We start from the raw sequence: 21,075 nt of genomic DNA, 5'->3' as shown, positions 1-21,075 counted from the left end.
CCCGGAATGAAGGACATCAGCTGATATCCAGTCTCCTCTAGTAGTGGAATATAATATAGGCGATGTGGGTGGTACCCCGGGGCCTAAACCTTCTAGGGGCCCCATGGCCACCCAAACCACTCACTAAATTTTATACTGAGAAGGTCCTTCACCAATGAAATCCTCATACATCTGTTCCTGCTTTCAATACACATGTACACAGGAGCAACTCAGGACCTTTGAAGGCCCTCAAAGGGTCCTGAAGCCACAGTTTGAAAGCAGCAGAAGGGACACATCCTCCATTCCTCAGGAAGCTTCATTCTAGTACCGTATATAGAAAGTCTTAGGGTGAAGACACATGTGGCGTTTTTGGGCCGTTTTTAGTGCGTTTTCACATCGTTAAAAACGCATGCGTTTTTGGCAGGTTTGACCAATTATCTTAATTCAAACTGGTCAAAAACGCATGCGTTTTCAAAAAACGCATGCGTTTTTAATGATGTGAAAACGCACTAACTAAAAACGGCCCAAAAACGCCACATGTGTCTTCACCCTTAGGGCGCGGTCCCACGTTGCGTTTGCAAACGCAGACGCAGACCAAACCGCGCCCACCGGGCGGTCCGCGGTCCAATCGCATCGGCGTTTCTCTATGTTTCTATTGAAAACGCCGATGCGATTGGACCGCGGACCGCCCGGTGGGCGCGGTTTGGTCTGCGTCTGCGTTTGCAAACGCAACGTGGGACCGCGCCCTTAATCCGCCCCTGGGACTGTCCCACAGAATCCAGGACAAGGCTACCTGCACACGACATTGGGCCACATTGACTGACCCGTCCTGCGCAAGTGCGTTGTCCGACCGGAATGAACATCTGCAGCAATTCAAGAAGATCATGTGCCCGATATCCTGCATGTGTCGCTTCCCCGCTCACGTCCGACAGAGTTCACCTTTGAGGGCGCGTTCACACGTTGCGTTTTGACCTGCGTTTTCATTGCGTTTGAAACGCATATACAACAGCTGAGGAGAGATTATTTGCCTAATTACATAACTGTAAACATTTCCGTTTACAAAACGCATCTTAAACGCGATGTTAACACATGCGTTACCATTGCGTTTACAAACGTAAACGGTAATGTAATTAGGCAAATTACCTCACATCAGCTGTTGTATATGCGTTTCAAACGCAATGAAAACGCAACCAAAACGCGACGCTAGCGCACAGTGGGCGGGGCTCGGGCCGATCGCATATGCGTTTCCCGGGAAACGCATGCGATTGATAACCCGATCGCATGCGTTTCTCTGGAAACGCATATGTGATCGCCCCAAACTCCGCCCCCTGTGCGCTAGCGTCGCGTTATGAACGCGACGAAAGCGCAACGTGTGAACGCGCCCTCAATCTTAAATCCTGCGCTCAGTCCGAATACGAATTCCCCGATTTCTGTCCCATGGAAGCCGGCGCCGATGCGCCAAAATCCGATCAGGTCCCCTTCTGAATGCCTGTCCCAGTGGCGCGATCCCCAAAAACGTCAGAAAACCAGACAGAAATGCGGTTGCAGGACCCTTAGTAAATAAGCCCCATTATCTTTAGGACATATATCAAACTTTTTTTTATTCCATCTGTCATACGTTTTCATAGTTGTTAATGAACTCATGCCCACATTACGTTTACAAAACCCAATGTAAATGTGATGTTAATGTGTGCGGTTTGTTGATGCATACGTTAACGCATTGTTGCAAATGTTAACTGTAATGTAATTAGGCAGATCACCTCTCCTCAGCTGGAGGAGAGGTGATCTGCCTAATCGCATCCGTTTTTGACCAGTTTTAATTAAGATAATTGGTCAAACCTGTCAAAAATGCATGCATTTTTTTTTAACGCATGGGTTTTTAAACAGACTGCTAAGGGCGCTGTCACACGTTGCGTTTGCAAATGCAGACGCAGACCAAACCGCGCCCACCGGGCGGTCCGCGGTCCAATCGCATCGGCGTTTCTCTATGTTTCTATTGAAAACGCCGATGCGATTGGACCGCGGACCGCCCGGTGGGCGCGGTTTGGTCTGCGTCTGCGTTTGCAAACGCAACGTGTGACAGCGCCCTTAAAAACGGGCCATAAACGAGTTCAAAAAGCCACGTGTGACCGCAGCCTAAGGGTGAAGACACACATGGCGTTTTTGGGCCGTTTTTGGGCCGTTTTTACCAAGTGCGTTTTCAGATCGTTAAAAACGCATGCGTTAAAAAACGCATCCGTTTTTTAAAAACGCATGCGTTTTTTGAAAACGCATGCGTTTTTGTCCGTTTTTCATTGCGCAATTTCGGAAAAACGGACAAAAACGCATGCGTTTTTTAACGCATGCGTTTTTAACGATCTGAAAACGCACTTAGTGAAAACGGCCCAAAAACGGCCCAAAAACGCCATGTGTGTCTTCACCCTAAGGGTGAAGACACACATGCCGTTTTTAGGCCGTTTTTGGGCCGTTTTTAGTTAGTGCGTTTTCAGATTGTTAAAAACGCATGCGTTTTTGACAGGTTTGAGCAATTATCTTAATTCAAACTGGTCAAAAACGCATGCGTTTTAACGATCTGAAAAAGCACTAACTAAAAACGGCCCAAAAACGCCATGTGTGTCTTCACCCTGAGGGCACGTTCACACGTTGCGTTTTGGTCGCGTTTTCATTGCGTTTGAAACGCATATACAACAGCTGATGAGAGGTGATTTGCCTAATTACATTACCGTTTACATTTGTAAATGCAATGTTAATGCATGCGTTAACAAAACGCATGCGTTAACGCGTTGTTAACGCATGCGTTAACATCGCATTTACGATGCGTTTTGTAAACGGACATGTTAACAGTGATGAAATTAGGCAAATCACCCCTCCTCAGCTGTTGTATATGCGTTTCAAACGCAATGAAAACGCGACCAAAATGCAACGTGTGAACGCGCCCTAAGGGTGAAGACACACATGGCGTTTTTTGCCGTTTTTGGGCCGTTTTTACTAAGCGCGTTTTCAGATCATTAAAAACGCATCCGTTTTTTGAAAACGGGTGCGTTTTTTGAATACGCATGCGTTTTTGTCCGTTTTCCCGAAATTGCGCAATGAAAAACGGACAAAAACGCATGCGTTTTTAAAAAACGGATGCTTTTTTTACGCATGCGTTTTTAACGATCTGAAAACGCACTTAGTAAAAACGGCCCAAAAACGGCCCAAAAACGCCATGTGTGCCTTCACCCTTAGGCCGGTGCCACACGTGGCGCTTTGTCTGCGCTTGCAAACGCAGACAAATTCGTGCCCACCGGGGCGGGCCTTGGCCCGATCGCATCGCGGTTTCTATGGAAACGCCTGCGATCGGGAACGAGCCGCCGGTGTTTTGCGTTAATTTAATGCAAAACACCGGCAGCTCGTTCCCGATTGCAGGCCGCGGCACGTCTGACATCACACTCAGAGGTTTGTAAGGTCCAAACATCAATGCATCAGAGCCCAGAGACCTCACCATCTGACAGCTGAGTTTGATTATTGGCTGATCAATAGAAATGACTATTCTGTGGGTGTGCGCGCATGCAGGCTGCTGCTTTGTAACCGTAACAAAAGCGCCACGGAGATTTCCCTACTTACAGTGTTATTTACAAAGCCGCATAGTTTCTCTGTCTCCCTGACACTGGATATTCCAGTAAGTAAAATAATAGGAGAATATCATCGCCCGGGAGGCTTATTTCTTCATCTGGATGCTGCAATCAGTGGTGTAACCGGAAGCCACAGAAGCCTCATATGTAGCAGGACACACAGTGTACACCGACTACTACAACTTACATCTACACAAAGATAGAAAGCAATGGGGGGAAATCAGTGTTATATCCAACTATCTATCTCATATCTATCTATCTATCTATCTATCTCATATCTATCTATCTATCTATCTATCTCATATCTATCTCATATCTATCTCATATCTATCTCATATCTATCTATCTATCTATCTATCTATCTATCTCTCTATCTATCTCATATCTATCTATCTATCTCATATCTATCTCTATCTATCTATCTATCTATCTATCTCATATCTATCTATCTATCTCATATCTATCTCTATCTATCTCATATCTATCTATCTATCTATCTATCTATCTATCTATCTATCTATCTATCTCCTATCTATCTATCTATCTATTGTAGGGATCTTCCCGGGGGATGGTGTGTTAGGACACAGTTCACAGCAGACGTAGATGTATAAAAGATCAACTTGGCGTTTATTTTTAGCATAAACAGTCCAGCAAACATAAATACAGCAACACCGTGCTTTTAAAAGTTCAAACAAAAGACCTACCCGTCTGGGCGCTTACTAACAGGTTGTCTCACCTATCTAACACTCGTAAACACAGCGGCCGCATAGACAGGAAGATGCAGGGCTCCTCCAAACCCACATAGGCTGTTTCCTGGCTGAGAGCCCAGACCTGCAAGCTTTGGAAAGCTTTTACCTTCACAGGCTGATTAGGAGCAGAGCTCACCTGATCCAAAACCCGAACTGGATCGAGGGGAGGGAGTGGCAAGTCCCACTACCAAACCTACCTGCCACTCCATGTAAATCCAGGCCCGGCAAGATTAAACAACAACTCAGCAGCATAATACTGCTGAGCAACAGATCAATCCTGGACTTACCATCTCACACTACGTAGCAACCTAGGTGAGATGTACACCCCCTCGAGCACTTCTCCAGTGAGATGTCTACATATCCCCCCCCTCTTTTTCAGACCGGAGGGCTGAGCATTTTGTCCCCACAGACAATGTACCCTTGACAGTGCATCAGCATTCGCCTGTAATTTCCCTGGTCTGTGTTCCACAGTGAAATTGAAATTTTGTAGGGACAGAAACCATCTAGTCACCCTTGCATTTTTCTCCTTGTTTAGTTTCATCCATGTTAGGGGGGCATGGTCTGTCACTAACTTGAATTTCCTGCCTAGCAAGTAATACTTCAGGGATTCTAGGGCCCACTTCACTGCCAGACATTCACGCTCCACAATAGCATAATTCTTCTCGGCCGGGGTTAACTTCCTACTCAAGTACATCACCGGATGCTCCTCACCATTCACCACCTGTGAGAGAACTGCACCTAACCCTGTGTTAGAGGCATCTGTCTGGACCAGAAATTCTCGCCTGAAATCGGGGGTAACTAGCACAGGTTGTTGGCACAGAGAAGACTTAAGGCTTTGGAAAGCCTTCTCGGCCTCTGGAGTCCACGTCACCATTGCTGACTTTCCGCCCTTTGTCAAGTCAGTTAGCGGGGCTGCAATTGAGGCAAAGTTCGGCACAAACCTACGGTAATAGCCCGTAATACCCAGGAAAGCTCTGACCTGTTTCTTTGACAGGGGTCTAGGCCAATTCTGTATTGCCTCAATTTTATTTAACTGTGGCTTAATCAAACCCCTCCCAATAATGTAACCCAGGTACTTGGCCTCTTCTAGGGCTAGTGCACATTTCTCGGCATTTATGGTCAACCCTGCATCACTTATGGCATTCAACACAACCTGTACCTTACAGAGGTGACTTTCCCAATCGGGACTAAAAATGACCACATCATCGAGGTAGGCAGCTGAATAATCACGATGTGGTCGCAGAATCAAGTCCATCAACCTCTGAAAAGTCGCAGGTGCTCCATGTAACCCGAATGGCATCACTACATACTGGAATAACCCCTCAGGGGTGGAGAATGCAGTTTTCTCTTTAGCCTCATCAGTAAGAGGAATCTGCCAGTAGCCCTTTGTGAGATCGAGGGTGGTTATGTACCTGGCATTACCCATCTTTTCAATCAGCTCATCTACCCTGGGCATAGGATAAGCATCGAACTTGGAGATCTCATTCAACCTTCTGAAATCGTTACAGAACCTCCAAGTTCCATTGGGCTTTGGGATTAGCACAATCGGACTGGACCATTCACTCTGTGAAACTTCAATCACTCCTAGGTCAAGCATACGTTTCACCTCAGCAGACACTGCCTCTCTGCGTGCTTCTGGTATCCTATAGGGCTTGAGGTTTACTCTGCTTCTAGGCCCAGTTTCAATGTGATGACGGATGAGGTGTGTACGCCCTGGAAGGTCAGAAAACTTGTCTTTGTTTTTCTGCAAAAACTCCTTAGCCTCCTGTTTCTGTGACCCTGATAGGGTATCACCAACCTTGACCGAAGGGATTGGTTGTGACAAATTATTACCAGGATTTGTTGCCACCAAGGATTCCCTGTCTTTCCAGGATTTGATCAAGTTTATGTGATAAACTTGGAAAGGCTTCCTTCTACCTGGTTGGTGCACCTTATAGTTTACCTCACTGACCTTTTCAACAATTTCATAGGGACCTTGCCACTTCGCTAGGAATTTACTCTCTATAGTGGGAACTAGTATGAGAACCCTGTCACCTGGGTTAAATGTCCTGATTCTCGCAGAACGGTTGTAAATTCTACTTTGGCTCTCTTGCGCCCTCTGGAGGTGTTCCCTTACTAGGGGCATTACAGTGGCTATACGGTCCTGCATTTGTGCTACATGCTCGATAACACTTTTGTATGGGGTGGACTCACTCTCCCATGTCTCCTTTGCAATATCTAATAGACCCCTAGGGTGACGACCATAGACCAACTCAAAGGGAGAGAACCCTGTGGACGCTTGGGGAACTTCCCTCACAGCAAACATCAGGTAAGGTAACAAGTGATCCCAATCACGACCATCTTTTTCTACCACTTTCTTCAACATATGTTTGAGGGTTTTATTAAACCTCTCCACCAATCCGTCTGTCTGGGGGTGATATACAGAGGTGCGTATAGGTGTGATTTTAAATAGCTTACATAGCTCCTTCATCACCTTAGACATAAAGGGCGTACCTTGGTCAGTCAGGATTTCTTTGGGGATCCCAGTCCTAGAGAACATATAAAACAGCTCCCGGGCAATTGTTTTAGATGCAGTGTTTCTTAAGGGCACAGCCTCAGGATAGCGGGTCGCATAGTCTAAGACAACCAAAATGTACTGGTGTCCTCTAGCCGATTTTACAATGGGACCCACTAAATCCATGGCAATACGCTCAAAAGGCACCTCTATAATGGGGAGCGACACCAAAGGACTACGAAAATGTGACACTGGGGCGCTAAGCTGACATGTGGGGCATGACTCGCAGTATTTTTTAATGTCATCATAAATTGCAGGCCAATAAAACCTCTGGAGGACTCTCTCCCGCGTTTTTTCAGTCCCCAAGTGTCCCCCAAGAACATGGTTATGTGCCATGTCAAGCACCTGACGCCGGTACGGCTTAGGGACCAGAAGCTGTTCCACAATTTCATCATTAATTTTAGTGACTCTATAGAAGAAATCATTAGTCACGGAAAAATGTGGAAATTTATTCTCAGCATCTGGTTCCTGAGGTACCCCATTCAAAACAGTAACCTGCTCTCTCGCATTTTTAAGAGTGGGGTCCAACAACTGTGCAGTCCCAAAATTAACCCTAGACACCTCTAAGTCTGGTATATTTTGCTCAGTGGGAGGAGCTTCCTCCTCCTCTCCAGCCAGGGCCTGTAAAGGAAAAGCATCACTTTCATCCTGCACAGTTTTATCATTTACAGTGGGTAATGCAACAACCTTAGGGGTATTCTCACTCCTTTCGGGGGTTTTTCTTTTTCCCCATAAAGCCCAGAACAACGGAAAATCTCGTCCCAATATTACATTATGCATGAGGTTTTTAACCACACCCACTTCATACTGTACGGAGCCTAGTTCAGTCCCGACTTTAGCCAGCACTATAGGGTAAACTTTTGTATCACCATGTATGCAAACCACACTCATGTGTTTTTTTGACCCAAAGTCCCCAGCCACCAGGCTGGCATGCACCAAGGTTACAAGGCTTCCTGAGTCCAGCAACGCCTTAACAGGGAAGTCATTAATGGTAATGTTGCAGACTTGCGGTTCAGTCTCTAGTCCAGGAACTGCAACACAAGATGGTTCCGCAAATAGCGACTGACGCCGGCTAGCGTCACACTCCATTGGCTCAGAGGTAAGGGGGCAATGGGCAGACACGTGTCCCACCTCATGGCATCTCCAGCACTTGATAGGGCCTGGTCTCCCTGGCAGGGAGTCCTTTTTAGGGCCACTTGGCCACCCGGGACCATCGCCAGTCTTTTGCCCCTGAGATACCTCTTGAGCCCTTTTCCCTCGATCAGCACCCCTCCACACTCCCCCAATCGATGGAAGTCTCTTACCAGGTGACGGCACAGACCTGGCACTCCGGGGAGGTGAAGAAGCTGCAGGAACATCACGGAGGTAGTCCTCAGTCGCTTGGAACCTCTCCACAAGGTTGACAAGTTCGTCTGCATTCTTAGGATCACCTTGTCCCACCCAGCGTTGCAGGTCAGCAGGCAGTGCTCGGAGGTAGCGATCCATCACGACCCTCTCTAGGATCTGTGCAGGAGTAGAGGTGTCTGGCTCCAACCACTTTCTTGCCAAATGGATCAGGTCATACATCTGGGACCTCGCAGATTTGTCCAGACTGTAGTTCCAGTTGCGTACCCTCCGGGCACGGACAGCAGCGGTAACTCCTAGTCGGGCAAGTATCTCTGCTTTTAGCCGAGTATAGTCCTTGACCTCCTGCTCACTGAGGTCATAGTAGGCCTTTTGAGGTTCACCTGTTAAATAGGGCGCAATGACCTCTGCCCACTCAGCAGCTGGTAGCTTCTCTCGCTCAGCCACACGCTCAAAGACAGTTAGGTAGGCCTCAACATCGTCCTCAGCAGTCATCTTTTGCAGCGCTCGCTGCACAGCCCGTCTCACATAAAAAGTCTCTGGAGCGGCTGCCACCGCTGGCTGTGGATTAGCCTCTGCAGACGCCTCTTGCTTAGCTATCAGGAGCTCGATGAGTTTTTGTTGTTGAGCCATTGCTTGTTCATGGCGCAGGTTAGCCGCTGTCTGAGCCTGCTGCTGTTGCAAATTCACTTGCATAAACTGCTTCCACATCTCCTCCATGGCGCTTGTCTGTTTTTGGAGTGAAGTAGCAGTCTTCACCCAGGACATAAGCAGCTGTAGCCAAGTTGATACACACCGTTGCCCCTAGCAACCGTTTTTGCCCGCTCCGCAGCACCAATTGTAGGGATCTTCCCGGGGGATGGTGTGTTAGGACACAGTTCACAGCAGACGTAGATGTATAAAAGATCAACTTGGCGTTTATTTTTAGCATAAACAGTCCAGCAAACATAAATACAGCAACACCGTGCTTTTAAAAGTTCAAACAAAAGACCTACCCGTCTGGGCGCTTACTAACAGGTTGTCTCACCTATCTAACACTCGTAAACACAGCGGCCGCATAGACAGGAAGATGCAGGGCTCCTCCAAACCCACATAGGCTGTTTCCTGGCTGAGAGCCCAGACCTGCAAGCTTTGGAAAGCTTTTACCTTCACAGGCTGATTAGGAGCAGAGCTCACCTGATCCAAAACCCGAACTGGATCGAGGGGAGGGAGTGGCAAGTCCCACTACCAAACCTACCTGCCACTCCATGTAAATCCAGGCCCGGCAAGATTAAACAACAACTCAGCAGCATAATACTGCTGAGCAACAGATCAATCCTGGACTTACCATCTCACACTACGTAGCAACCTAGGTGAGATGTACACCCCCTCGAGCACTTCTCCAGTGAGATGTCTACACTATCTATCTATCTCATATCTATCTCATTTCTGTCTGTCTATCTCCTATCTCCATATTCATCTATCTGGTAATACCGTCGTCCATTTGACCCACGATTACTGTCAGACCACTCTATACAGACCTGAGAAGTGTGAACATAATAAGAGAAGCTTTACTATATTGGGGTCCAGGCTGATAATAGGGTGGGGTCCTGGGATGAAGTTGTAGAAAGAAAGTCAATAAAGAGATGTAAAATATTTAGGTTTTGTTCACATTAGGGACAGTAGAGGCTTGTGGGGACCACGGAGAGGTCATTGCTGTAGGACACAACGTGGGATCATATTGAGGGATGTGAGAGGTGACATCACTTCTTCTCCTCGCATTTTGTCTTTGATGGACGGTCACTGATCCAGTACTCGTACACATACAATAAAGTCCAGAATGAGGTTCTGTAAGCTGCACCTGGTCCTGCCAGTAGATGATCCACAGGTTATTGACACCTCTTACCGACTTGTGTCCTAATGGTGCAGGTCATGATGGTGTGATAGAAGGACACTGCACCTTCATGGACCTTACATGGACCATCAAGTAGCCAAGTCCAGTTTCCAAGTCTTGGAGGTCACAGTTATAACAAAAACCCAGAATTTCGGTGCTCATGTCCTGAACGTGCTGAAAGGTAGCGCCAGCCCATTTTCTGACGGAGAATCCATATTACTCGGATGAGTATTGGAGATGTCAGTCTTCGAGGTGGAATTCTGACCCGATGAGAAAGGGAGGACAAGTTCATCAATGGCACAAAATACGACAATGTCGCATAATAGGTGCAGTCTCAACTTCCCTAGGGTAGTGGAAGATTAATTCTATGTTCCCTGGGGGCCTAGGGTAGTGGAAGGTTAATTGTAGGATCCCATGTGGTCTAGGGTAGTGGAAGGTTAATTGTAGGATCCCATGTGGTCTAGGGTAGTGGAAGATTAATTCTAAGTTCCCTGGGGGCCTAGGGTAGTGGAAGGTTAATCCTAGGTTCCCTGGTGGCCTAGGGTAGTGGAAGGTTAATTCTAAGTTCCCTGGTGGCCTAGGGTAGTGGAAGGTTAATTCTAAGTTCCCTGGGGGCCTAGGGTAGTGGAAGGTTAATTCTAAGTTCCCTGGTGGCCTAGGGTAGTGGAAGGTTAACTCTAAGTTCCCTGGTGGCCTAGGGTAGTGGAAGGTTAATCCTAGGTTCCCTGTTGGTGTAGTGTAGTGAAAGGTTAATTCTAGGTTCCCTGGTAGTCTAGCCTGAGCCTGAGTAAGGAGGTCCAACTTCTCTGGTGTCATCCTATATGGTCACCTATACATCCTATATGAGAGCAGGGGACAGAGCCTCCATAGGGGGAGAGTTTGTGAATATTTTTAACCAATGGCACATTATTTTAATTAAGAAAACTAAGTCCCATGTGACTCACCGAAGAGAAGACCATGTTTCGGTTTCCAACCGGCCAATCTGTGGAGAGACAAAACTTCATGATGAAGGATTCAGGACCAGGGAGAGCGGAGAGAGGACAGGGAAGGACAGGACAGATAAGAAGGACGAGAGGAGATCGGATGGGAGGAGGGATGGAGGGATCCGTGTGTGTGATGTTAGGATGGATCCAGTGAGGGGGGTATAGACAATGGAAGAGCATAGAGACAGACACAGAGGAATGATGGGCACCTGCTGTGATATTCTGGTCAATCCAGATTGAGTCTTTATCCCTGAAAAGTGTAAAACACAATATTACACGACTGTTCTTCATTATCACTGAGGGAAGGGAACCACAGAAATACACACAAACCAGGGATATACAAGAGACATCACTATGAGATACATCAAGAGAGATCATCAATCTATAACACAAAATAGCAGAAAATAGAAACCTATAGCATAAAACGTATGCAGAGAAGAGATAACCAGACCACGACACAAGCCACGTATCGGGAAAACATCACTGATCCATCTTATACACCTAATAGTGAGGTAGCTGAGGGACCAGGACCTAATAGAGAAGTAGCTAGGGGGCAGGACCTAATAGAGAAGTAGTTGGGGGGGGGGGGGGGCAGGACCTAATAGAGAAGTATTTGGGGGGCAGGACCTAATAGAGAAATAGTTGGGGGGCAGGACCTAATAGAAAAGTAGTTGGGGGGCAGAACCTAATAGAGAAATAGTTGGGGGACAGGACCTAATAGAAAAGTAGTTGGGGGCAGGGCCTGATAGAGAAGTAGTTGGGGGGGGGGGGCAGGACCTAATAGAGAAGTAGTTGGGGGGCAGGACCTAATAGAGAAGTAGTTGGGGGCAGGACCTAATAGAGAAGTAGTTGGGGGGCAGGACCTAATAGAGAAGTAGTTGGGGGGCAGGACCTAATAGAGAAGTAGTTGGGGGCAGGACCTAATAGAGAAGTAGTTGGGGGGGGGGGGCAGGGCCTAATAAAGAAGTAGTTGGGGGACAGGTCCTAAAAGAGAAGTAGTTGGGGGCAGGGCCTGATAGAGAAGTAGTTGGGGGGGGGGGGGCAGGACCTAATAGAGAAGTAGTTGGGGGGCAGGACCTAATAGAGAAGTAGTTGGGGGCAGGACCTAATAGAGAATTAGTTGGGGTGCAGGACCTAATAGGGAGGTAGTTGGGGGGCAGGACCTACTAGAGAAGTAGTTGGGGGGGGGGCAGGACCTAATAGAGAAGTAGTTATGGGGGCATGACCTAATAGAGAAGTAGTTGAGGGGGCAGGACCTAATAGAGAAGTAGTTGGGGGCAGGACCTAATAGAGAAGTAGTTGGGTGGGGGGCAGAACCTAATAGAGAAGTAGTTGAGGGGGCAGGACCTAATAGAGAAGTAGTTGGGGGGGGGGGGCAGGACCTAATAGAGAAGTAGTTGGGGGGGGGGCAGGACCTAATAGAGAAGTAGTTGGGGGGGGGGGCAGGACCTAATAGAGAAGTAGTTGGGGGGCAGGACCTAATAGAGAAGTAGTTGGGGTGCAGGACCTAATAGGGAGGTAGTTGGGGTGCAGGAGCTAATAGAGAAGAAGTTGGGGGGCAGGACCTAAAAGTGAAGTAGTTGGGGGGCAGGACCTAATAGAGAAGTAGTTGGGGGCAGGACCTAATAGAGAAGTAGTTGGGGGCAGGAACTAATAGAGAGGTAGTCAGGATGGACAGGACTGAATGATGACAGGAACATTGAACACCTGGGTTCCTGTTCCTATTAGGTCCAGGCCAACCACCTCCGAAATTCTTATTGCATTTCAGTCCTTTAGGGTGGACATAAAGGAATATAAAGATACCAAAATTGTTACCTTTGTTCCTGTTTCTTCTTTTTATCTATAGGAAAGGAAACAGATTATAGAGACAATAAATAGAGCGGCCACCGGGGTAAGATCAAAACCTATGGGCAACGAATCTGATGGAGATTAACATGTTACATTTTTGTCCATTTATTTTAATTGAAGCCCATGCCTTGAAGGACCATCTGTACTGATAGGACCAGATGTAGCTGGTCCATTAGGGTATATATTATAAGTATTATGTATTATTAATTATAGAGGTTCCTCCATTCTTCTTTGTACATCTAGAGGCTGGAGGTTCCTCCATTCTTCTTTGTACATCTAGAGGCTGGAGGTCCCCCCATTCTTCTTTGTACATCTAGAGGCTGGAGGATCCTCCATTCTTCTTTGTACATCTAGAGGCTGGAGGTTCCTCCATTCTTCTTTGTACATCTAGAGGCTGGAGGTTCCTCCATTCTTCTTTGTACATCTAGAGGCTGGAGGTTCCCCAATTCTTCTTTGTACATCTAGAGGCTGGAGGTTCCTCCCATTCTTCTTTGTACATCTAGAGGCTGGAGGTTCCCCCATTCTTCTTTGTACATCTACAGGCTGGAGGTTCCCCCCATTCTTCTTTGTACATCTAGAGGCTGGAGGTTCCCCCATTCTTCTTTGTACATCTAGAGGCTGGAGGATCCTCCATTCTTCTTTGTACATCTAGAGGCTGGAGGTTCCCCATTCTTCTCTGCACATCTAGAGGCTGGAGGATCCTCCATTCTTCTTTGTACATCTAGAGGCTGGAGGTTCCTCCATTCTTCTTTGTACATCTAGAGGCTGGAGGTTCCCCCCATTCTTCTTTGTACATCTAGAGGCTGGAGGTTCCTCCATTATTCTTTGTACATCTAGAGGCTGGAGGTTCCCCCATTCTTCTTTGTACATCTAGAGGCTGGAGGTTCCTCCATTCTTCTTTGTACATCTAGAGGCTGGAGGTCCTTCCATTCTTCTTTGCACATCTAGAGGCTGGAGGTTCCCCCATTCTTCTTTGTACATCTAGAGGCTGGAGGTTCCCCCATTCTTCTTTGAACATCTAGAGGCTGGAGGTTCCTCCATTCTTCTTTATACATCTAGAGGCTGGAGGTTCCTTCATTCTTCTTTGTTTATCTAGAGGCTGGAAGTTCCTCCATTCTTCTTTGTACATCTAGAGGCTGGAGGTTCCTTCATTCTTCTTTGTTCATCTAGAGGCTGGAGGTTCTTCCATTCATCTTTGTTGATCTAGAGGCTGGAGGTTCCCTCCATTCTTCTTTGTACATCTAGAGGCTGGAGGTTCCTCCATTCTTCTCTGTACATCTAGAGGCTGGAGGTTCCCCCATTCTTCTTTGTACATCTAGAGGCTGGAGGTTCCTCCATTCTTCTTTGTACATCTAGAGGCTCGAGGTACCCCCATTATTCTTTGTACATCTAGAGGCTGGAGGTACCCCCATTCTTCTTTGAACATCTAGAGACTGGAGGTTCCTCCATTCTTCTTTATACATCTAGAGGCTGGAGGTTCCTTCATTCTTCTTTGTTCATCTAGAGGCTGGAGGTTCCTCCATTCTTCTTTGTACATCTAGAGGCTCGAGGTACCCCCATTATTCTTTGTACATCTAGAGGCTGGAGGTACCCCATTCTTCTTTGAACATCTAGAGACTGGAGGTTCCTCCATTCTTCTTTATACATCTAGAGGCTGGAGGTTCCTTCATTCTTCTTTGTTCATCTAGAGGCTGGAGGTTCTTCCATTCTTCTTTGTTCATCTAGAGGCTGGAGGTTCCTCCATTCTTCTTTGTACATCTAGAGGTTGGAGGTTCTTCCATTCTTCTTTGTACATCTAAAGGCTGGAGGTTCCTCCATTCATCTTTGTTGATCTAGAGGCTGGAGGTTCCCTCATTCTTCTTTGTACATCTAGAGGCTGGAGGTCCTTCCATACTTCTTTGTACATCTAGAGGCTGGAGGTTCCCCCATTCTTCTTTGTACATCTAGAGGCTGGAGGTTCCTCCATTCTTCTTTGCACATCTAGAGGCTGGAGGTTCCTCCATTCTTCTTTGTACATCTAGAGGCTAGATGTACCCCCATTATTCTTTGTTCATCTAGAGGTTGGATGTACCCCCATTCTTCTTTGTACATTTAGAGGCTGGAGGTTCCTCTATTCTTCTTTGTACATCTAGAGGCTGGAGGTTCCCCCATTCTTCTTTGAACATCTAGAGACTGGAGGTTCCTCCATTCTTCTCTGTACATCTAGAGGCTGGAGGTTCCACCATTCTTCTTTGTACATCTAGAGGCTGGAGGTTCCACCATTCTTCTTTGTACATCTAGAGGCTGGAGGTTCCACCATTCTTCTTTGTTCATCTAGAGGCTGGAGGTCCTTCCTTTCTTCTTTGTACATCTAGAGGCTGGAGGTTCCCTCCATTATTCTTTGTACATCTAGAGGCTGGAGGTTCCTCCATTCTTCTTTGTACATCTTGAGGCTGGAGGTTCCTCCATGCTCCTTTGTACATCTAGAGGCTGGAGGTTCCTTCATTCTACTTTGTTCATCTAGACTAGAGGCTGGAGGTTCCCTCCATTCTTCTTTGTACATCTAGAGGCTGGAGGTCCTCCCATTCTTCTTTGTACATCTAGAGGCTGGAGGTACCCCCATTATTCTTTGTACATCTAGAGGCTGGAGGTTCCTCCATTCTTATATGTACATCTAGAGGCTGGAGGTCCCTCCATTCTTCTTTGTACATCTAGATGCTGGAGGTTCCTCCATTCTTCTTTGTACATCTAGAGGCTGGAGGTTCCTCCATTCTTCTTTGTACATCTAGAGGCTGGAGGTCCCCCCATTCTTCTTTGTACATCTAGAAGCTGGAGGTTCCTCTATTCTTATTTGTACATCTAGAGGCTGGAGGTTCCTCCATTCTTCTTTGTACATCTAGAGGCTGCAGGTTCCTCCATTCTTCTTTGTACATCTAGAGGCTGGAGGTTCCCCCATTCTTCTTTGTACATCTAGAGGCTGGAGGTTCTTCCATTATTCTTTGTACATCTAGAGGCTGGAGGTTCCCCCATTTTTCTTTGTACATCTAGAGGCTGGAGGTTCCTCCATTCTTTTTTGTTCATCTAGAGGCTGGAGGTTCCCCCATTTTTCTTTGTACATCTAGAGGCTGGAGGTTCCCCCATTCTTCTTTGTTCATCTAGAGGCTGGAGGTTCCCCCATTCTTCTTTGTACATCTAGAGGCTGGAGGTTCCCCCATTCTTCTTTGTACATCTAGAGGCTGGAGGTTCCATCCATTCTTCTTTGTTCATCTAGAGGCTGGAGGTTTCTCCATTCCTCTTTGTACATCTGGAGGCTGGAGGTTCCTACATTCTTCTTTGTACATCTAGAGGCTGGAGGTCCTCCCATTTTTCTTTGTACATCTAGAGGCTGGAGGTTCCCCCATTCTTCTTTGTTCATCTAGAGGCTGGAGGTTCCTCCATTCTTCTTTGTACATCTAGAGGCTGGAGGTCCCTCCCATTCTTCTTTGTACATCTAGAGGCTGGAGGTCCCTCCCATTCTTCTTTGTACATCTAGAGGCTGGAGGTCCCTCCCATTCTTCTTTGTACATCTAGAGGCTGGAGTTTCCCCCATTCTTCTTTGTACATCTAGAGGCTGGAGGTCCTCCTTTCTTCTTTGTACATCTAGAGGCTGGAGGTTCCCCCATTCCTCTCTGTACATCTAGAGGCTGGAGGTTCCTCCATTCTTCTCTGTACATCTAGAGGCTGCAGGTTCCTCCATTCTTCTTTGTACATCTAGAGGCTGGAGGTTCCTCCATTCTTCTTTGTACATCTAGAGGCTGGAGGTTCCCCCATTCTTCTTTGTACATCTAGAGGCTGGAGGTTCCCCCGTTCTTCTTTGTACATCTAGAGGCTGGAGGTTCCTCCATTCTTCTTTCTACATGTAGAGGCTGGAGGTTCCCTCCATTCTTCTTTGCACACCTAGAAGCTCCATTTAGCTTCCCATATGCTCTAAGCATATTCCCAATCCCTACCGAAGCCCCGCCTCCCCCTAGCACCATGTACCCTCCTCCCGGGGGTCACGGTGGGAATGGTGTGGTCAGGGGGATGTGCAGTGTTCCCTCCACACATAGCACTTGGCTGTATTAGTTTTGGTCTCTTCTAAGCATAGACCCTTCTACTACACAGAAGTCATAGCCATCCTCTACATACCAAAGGCTGATACTTACTTCTTCTCACCAGATATAATGTCACCAATACCGAAGCCACAAGGATCACAAGGCCCGCCAGTCCGACTACGACAAAGACCCACACCGGAACTGCAAAATATGTTTAACATTCACCAATTTGATGAGCCAAAGACAGAGATGATGTGATGTAGACATGTGTCTGGTGGGTGTAGATCTAGCTGCTGTGACTCACTCCTCCACCTCCCTCCTCAGTAGACTCTATGTAATCTGACATCTGAATAAGCTTTTGCACCTCCTGCTAGCACAGAACAGAATTCAGACACATTTCAGAGTGTCATTTATCAGTAAGGGAGGATTATAAGAGCCAAGCAAGAGGAGAAAGAATCACTTTCCTTAGGTTACTGATCTTATTAGGGCTTGTACATAGAGGAGACGTTACTCACCATGAAGTGTCAGGGAGAGGACGCTGCTAACCTCCGACTCCTGCAGCTCAGTTCCTACATAACTCTCGTACATACAGACATACTCCATAGACTTTGTGGTGTAAGTAGTCTCTATGGTGAAGGTCACACTGTGTTTTGTCTCAGGAGCATGAACTGTCTGGAGCCTCTCCCCCGTGCTGTGTGAGTACAGGTAGAAGGTGCCTTCAGGATAGTCTCCTGGTGCTGTGCATTGTAGTTCTATGTCCTGACCCATATAAAGGGTTCCTGATGTCATCACAGATAGTTGTGGTGGAGGTAAAACTTCTGTGTGATATAAATATAAAACACACAGTGATGTCACAGTACAGAGATAATACACACAGTAATGTCACAGTACAGAGATAATACACACAGTAATGTCACAGTACAGAGATAATACACACAGTGATGTCACAGTACAGAGATAATACACACAGTGACGTCACAACACAGAATAATACACACAGTGATGTCACAGTACAGGGATAATACACACAGTGATGTCACAGTACAGAGATAATACACACAGTGATGTCACAGTACAGGGATAATACACACAGTGATATCACAGTACAGAGATAATACACACAGTGATGTCACAGTACAGAGATAATACACACAGTGATGTCACAGTAAGGGGATAATACACACAGTGATGTCACAGTACAGATATAATACACACAGTGATGTCACAGTATAGGGATAATACACACAGTGACGTCACAACACAGAATAATACACACAGTGATGTCACAGTACAGAGATAATACACACAGTAATGTCACAGTACAGAGATAATACACACAGTGATGTCACAGTACAGGGATAATACACACAGTGACGTCACAACACAGGATAATACACACAGTGGTGTCACAGTACAGGGATAATACACACAGTGATGTCACAATACAGAGATAATACACAGTCATGTCACAGTACAGGGATAATACACACAGCGATGTCACAGTACAGGGATAATACACACAGTGATGTCACAGTACAGGGATAATACACACAGTGATGTCACAGTACAGAGATAATACACACAGTGATGTCACAGTATGGGGATAATATACAAAGCGATGTCACAGTACAGGGATAATACACACAGTGATGTCACAGTACAGGGATAATACAAACAGTGATGTCACAGTACAGGGATAATACACACAGTGAGGTCACAGTACAGGGATAATACACACAGTGGTGTCACAGTAGAGGGATAATACACACAGTGACGTCACAACACAGGATAATACACACAGTGGTGTCACAGTACAGGGATAATACACACAGTGATGTCACAACACAGAGATAATACACACAGTGATGTCACAGTACAGGGATAATACACACAGTGATGTCACAGTATGGGGATAATATACAAAGCGATGTCACAGTACAGGGATAATACACACAGCGATGTCACAGTACAGGGATAATACACACAGTGATGTCACAGTACAGGAATAATAGACACAGTGATGTCACAGTACAGGAATAATAGACACAGTGATGTCACAGTACAGGGAAAATATACACAGCGATGTCACAGTACAGAGATAATACACACAGTGATGTCACAGTACAGGGATAATACACACAGTGATGTCACAGTACAGGAATAATAGACACAGTGATGTCATAGTACAGGGAAAATATACACAGCGATGTCACAGTACAGAGATAATACACACAGTGATGTCACAGTACAGGGATAATACACACAGTGATATCACAGTACAGGGGTAATACACACAGTGATGTCACAGTACAGAGATAATACACACAGTGATGTCACAACACAGGATAATACACACAGTGATGTCACAGTACAGGGATAATATACACAGCGATGTCACAGTACAGAGATAATACACACAGTGATGTCACAGTACAGGGATAATACACACAGCGATGTCACAGTACAGGGATAATACACACAGCGATGTCACAGTACAGAGATAATACACACAGTGATGTCACAGTAAGGAAATAGACACTAGTTCTCCCTTATGTGATGAGCCTGTTCTGCCCCTATGTATTTTATGTATAACGGCAATGTCTACGTCCCTACATCATCTATCTACATCTATACTGAGAGCTCTTACCTGAGGTCACCAGAACCAGTTTTATTCCAATCAGACCTAGATGGAAGCACAAATAATATGATGGGGTTAGTAGTCAGGGATACAGGCGGTCAGAAGTCTGGACATTTCTCATCATTAGGACGCCCCATGCTGCAGTGGTTTTAGCTCTTACTGGTGCCCTGTGCCTGGGGGTCTCATAGGCCCCTTCAACTTTTCTTGATTTTATCTACGTGGGGCATTACCTGTGTCATATAATATGTCATCCACCCACCCATGGGCAGGTGGTCATACTGTATAGACCAGCCACACACACAGACCTCTCTATAATGTACATGCAGGATGAGATGAGGTGGTCACACCTGGGCCCTGGTACCTCAGGAGCCCATAGTATAATATATGGAGCGTGATGACTGGGGCCCTGTTACAGATTGGAACCCAGGGGCTTCTACTACACCTCTATAACAACAGAATATACACGGGATACCTCACCTATACATCTGAGGAGCCCATAGTATAATATAAGGCGCGTGATGACTGGGGCCCTGTCACAGATTGGGGCCCTGGGGCTTCTACTATGAAACCTCAGATGTCTCTCATAACAACAGAATATACACGGGATACCTCACCTATACATCTGAGGAGCCCATAGTATAATATACGGCACGTGATGACTGGGGCCCTGTCACAGATTGTGGCCCTGGGGCTTCTACTATTACACCTCAGTCAGATATCTCTCATAACAACAGAATATACATGGGATACCTCACCTAAGCATCTGAGGAGCCCATAGTATAATAATGGCGCATGATGACTGGGGCCCTGTTACAGATTGGGGCCCTGGGGCTTCTACTATGAAACCTCAGATGTCTCTCATAACAAGAGAATATACACGGGATACCTCACCTATACATGTGAGGAGCCCATAGTATAATATACAGGGCGTGATGACTGGGGCCCTGTCACAGATTGTGGCCCTGGGGCTTCTACTATTACACCTCAGATATCTCTCATAATAACACAATATATACGTTAGATACCTCACCTATACATGTGAGGAGCCCATAGTATAATATATGGCGTGTGATGATTGGGGCCCTGTTATGGATCGGGGGCCCAGGGGCTTCTACTATTACACCTCAGATATCTCTCATAACAACAGAATATACACGGGATACCTCACCTATACATGTGAGAAGCCCATAGTATAATAATGGCGCGTAATGACTGGGGTCCTGTCACAGATTGTGGCCCAGGGGCTTCTACTATTACACCTAGGTCAGATATCTCTCATAACAACAGAATATACATGGGATACCTCACCTATACATGTTAGGAGCTCCATGCTCGGCTCTCGTTGAGATGTCTCGTAGTTTGTGTCACCACACCCAGGAATAAGGAACTGGAGGTGACCACAACCATGTCACGAAACAACGAGCCGCATCACGTGGATAAC

At 46.4% G+C, this 21,075-nt stretch overlaps 1 protein-coding gene and 1 long non-coding RNA gene across 2 annotated transcripts in view; one reads left to right on the top strand and one right to left on the bottom strand.

Moving 5' to 3' along the window:
- LOC140128126 (uncharacterized) overlaps positions 1 to 17,584 on the top strand; it is an 18,311-nt gene extending 727 nt beyond the window's left edge. Inside the window, exons 2-3 of the long non-coding RNA XR_011855110.1 lie at positions 12,943 to 12,987; positions 17,121 to 17,584. This is a non-coding gene — a long non-coding RNA (uncharacterized lncRNA). The remainder of the gene's footprint in view (positions 1 to 12,942; positions 12,988 to 17,120) is intronic.
- On the bottom strand, positions 10,235 to 21,075 carry C4H19orf38 (chromosome 4 C19orf38 homolog). Its single transcript, XM_072149551.1, has 8 exons — positions 20,943 to 21,075; positions 19,644 to 19,679; positions 17,512 to 17,814; positions 17,108 to 17,197; positions 12,912 to 12,936; positions 11,306 to 11,346; positions 11,058 to 11,095; positions 10,235 to 10,373 (listed from the first exon to the last, which is right to left on the bottom strand). Exons 1-8 carry the CDS (start codon positions 20,962 to 20,964, stop codon positions 10,272 to 10,274), a joined length of 657 nt encoding a protein of 218 aa, XP_072005652.1. The 5' UTR covers positions 20,965 to 21,075; the 3' UTR covers positions 10,235 to 10,271.

Source organism: Engystomops pustulosus, chromosome 4 (assembly GCF_040894005.1).
Source record: "Engystomops pustulosus chromosome 4, aEngPut4.maternal, whole genome shotgun sequence".
Classification (NCBI taxonomy): domain Eukaryota; kingdom Metazoa; phylum Chordata; class Amphibia; order Anura; family Leptodactylidae; genus Engystomops; species Engystomops pustulosus.
This window is presented reverse-complemented; position numbering and strand designations above follow the sequence as displayed.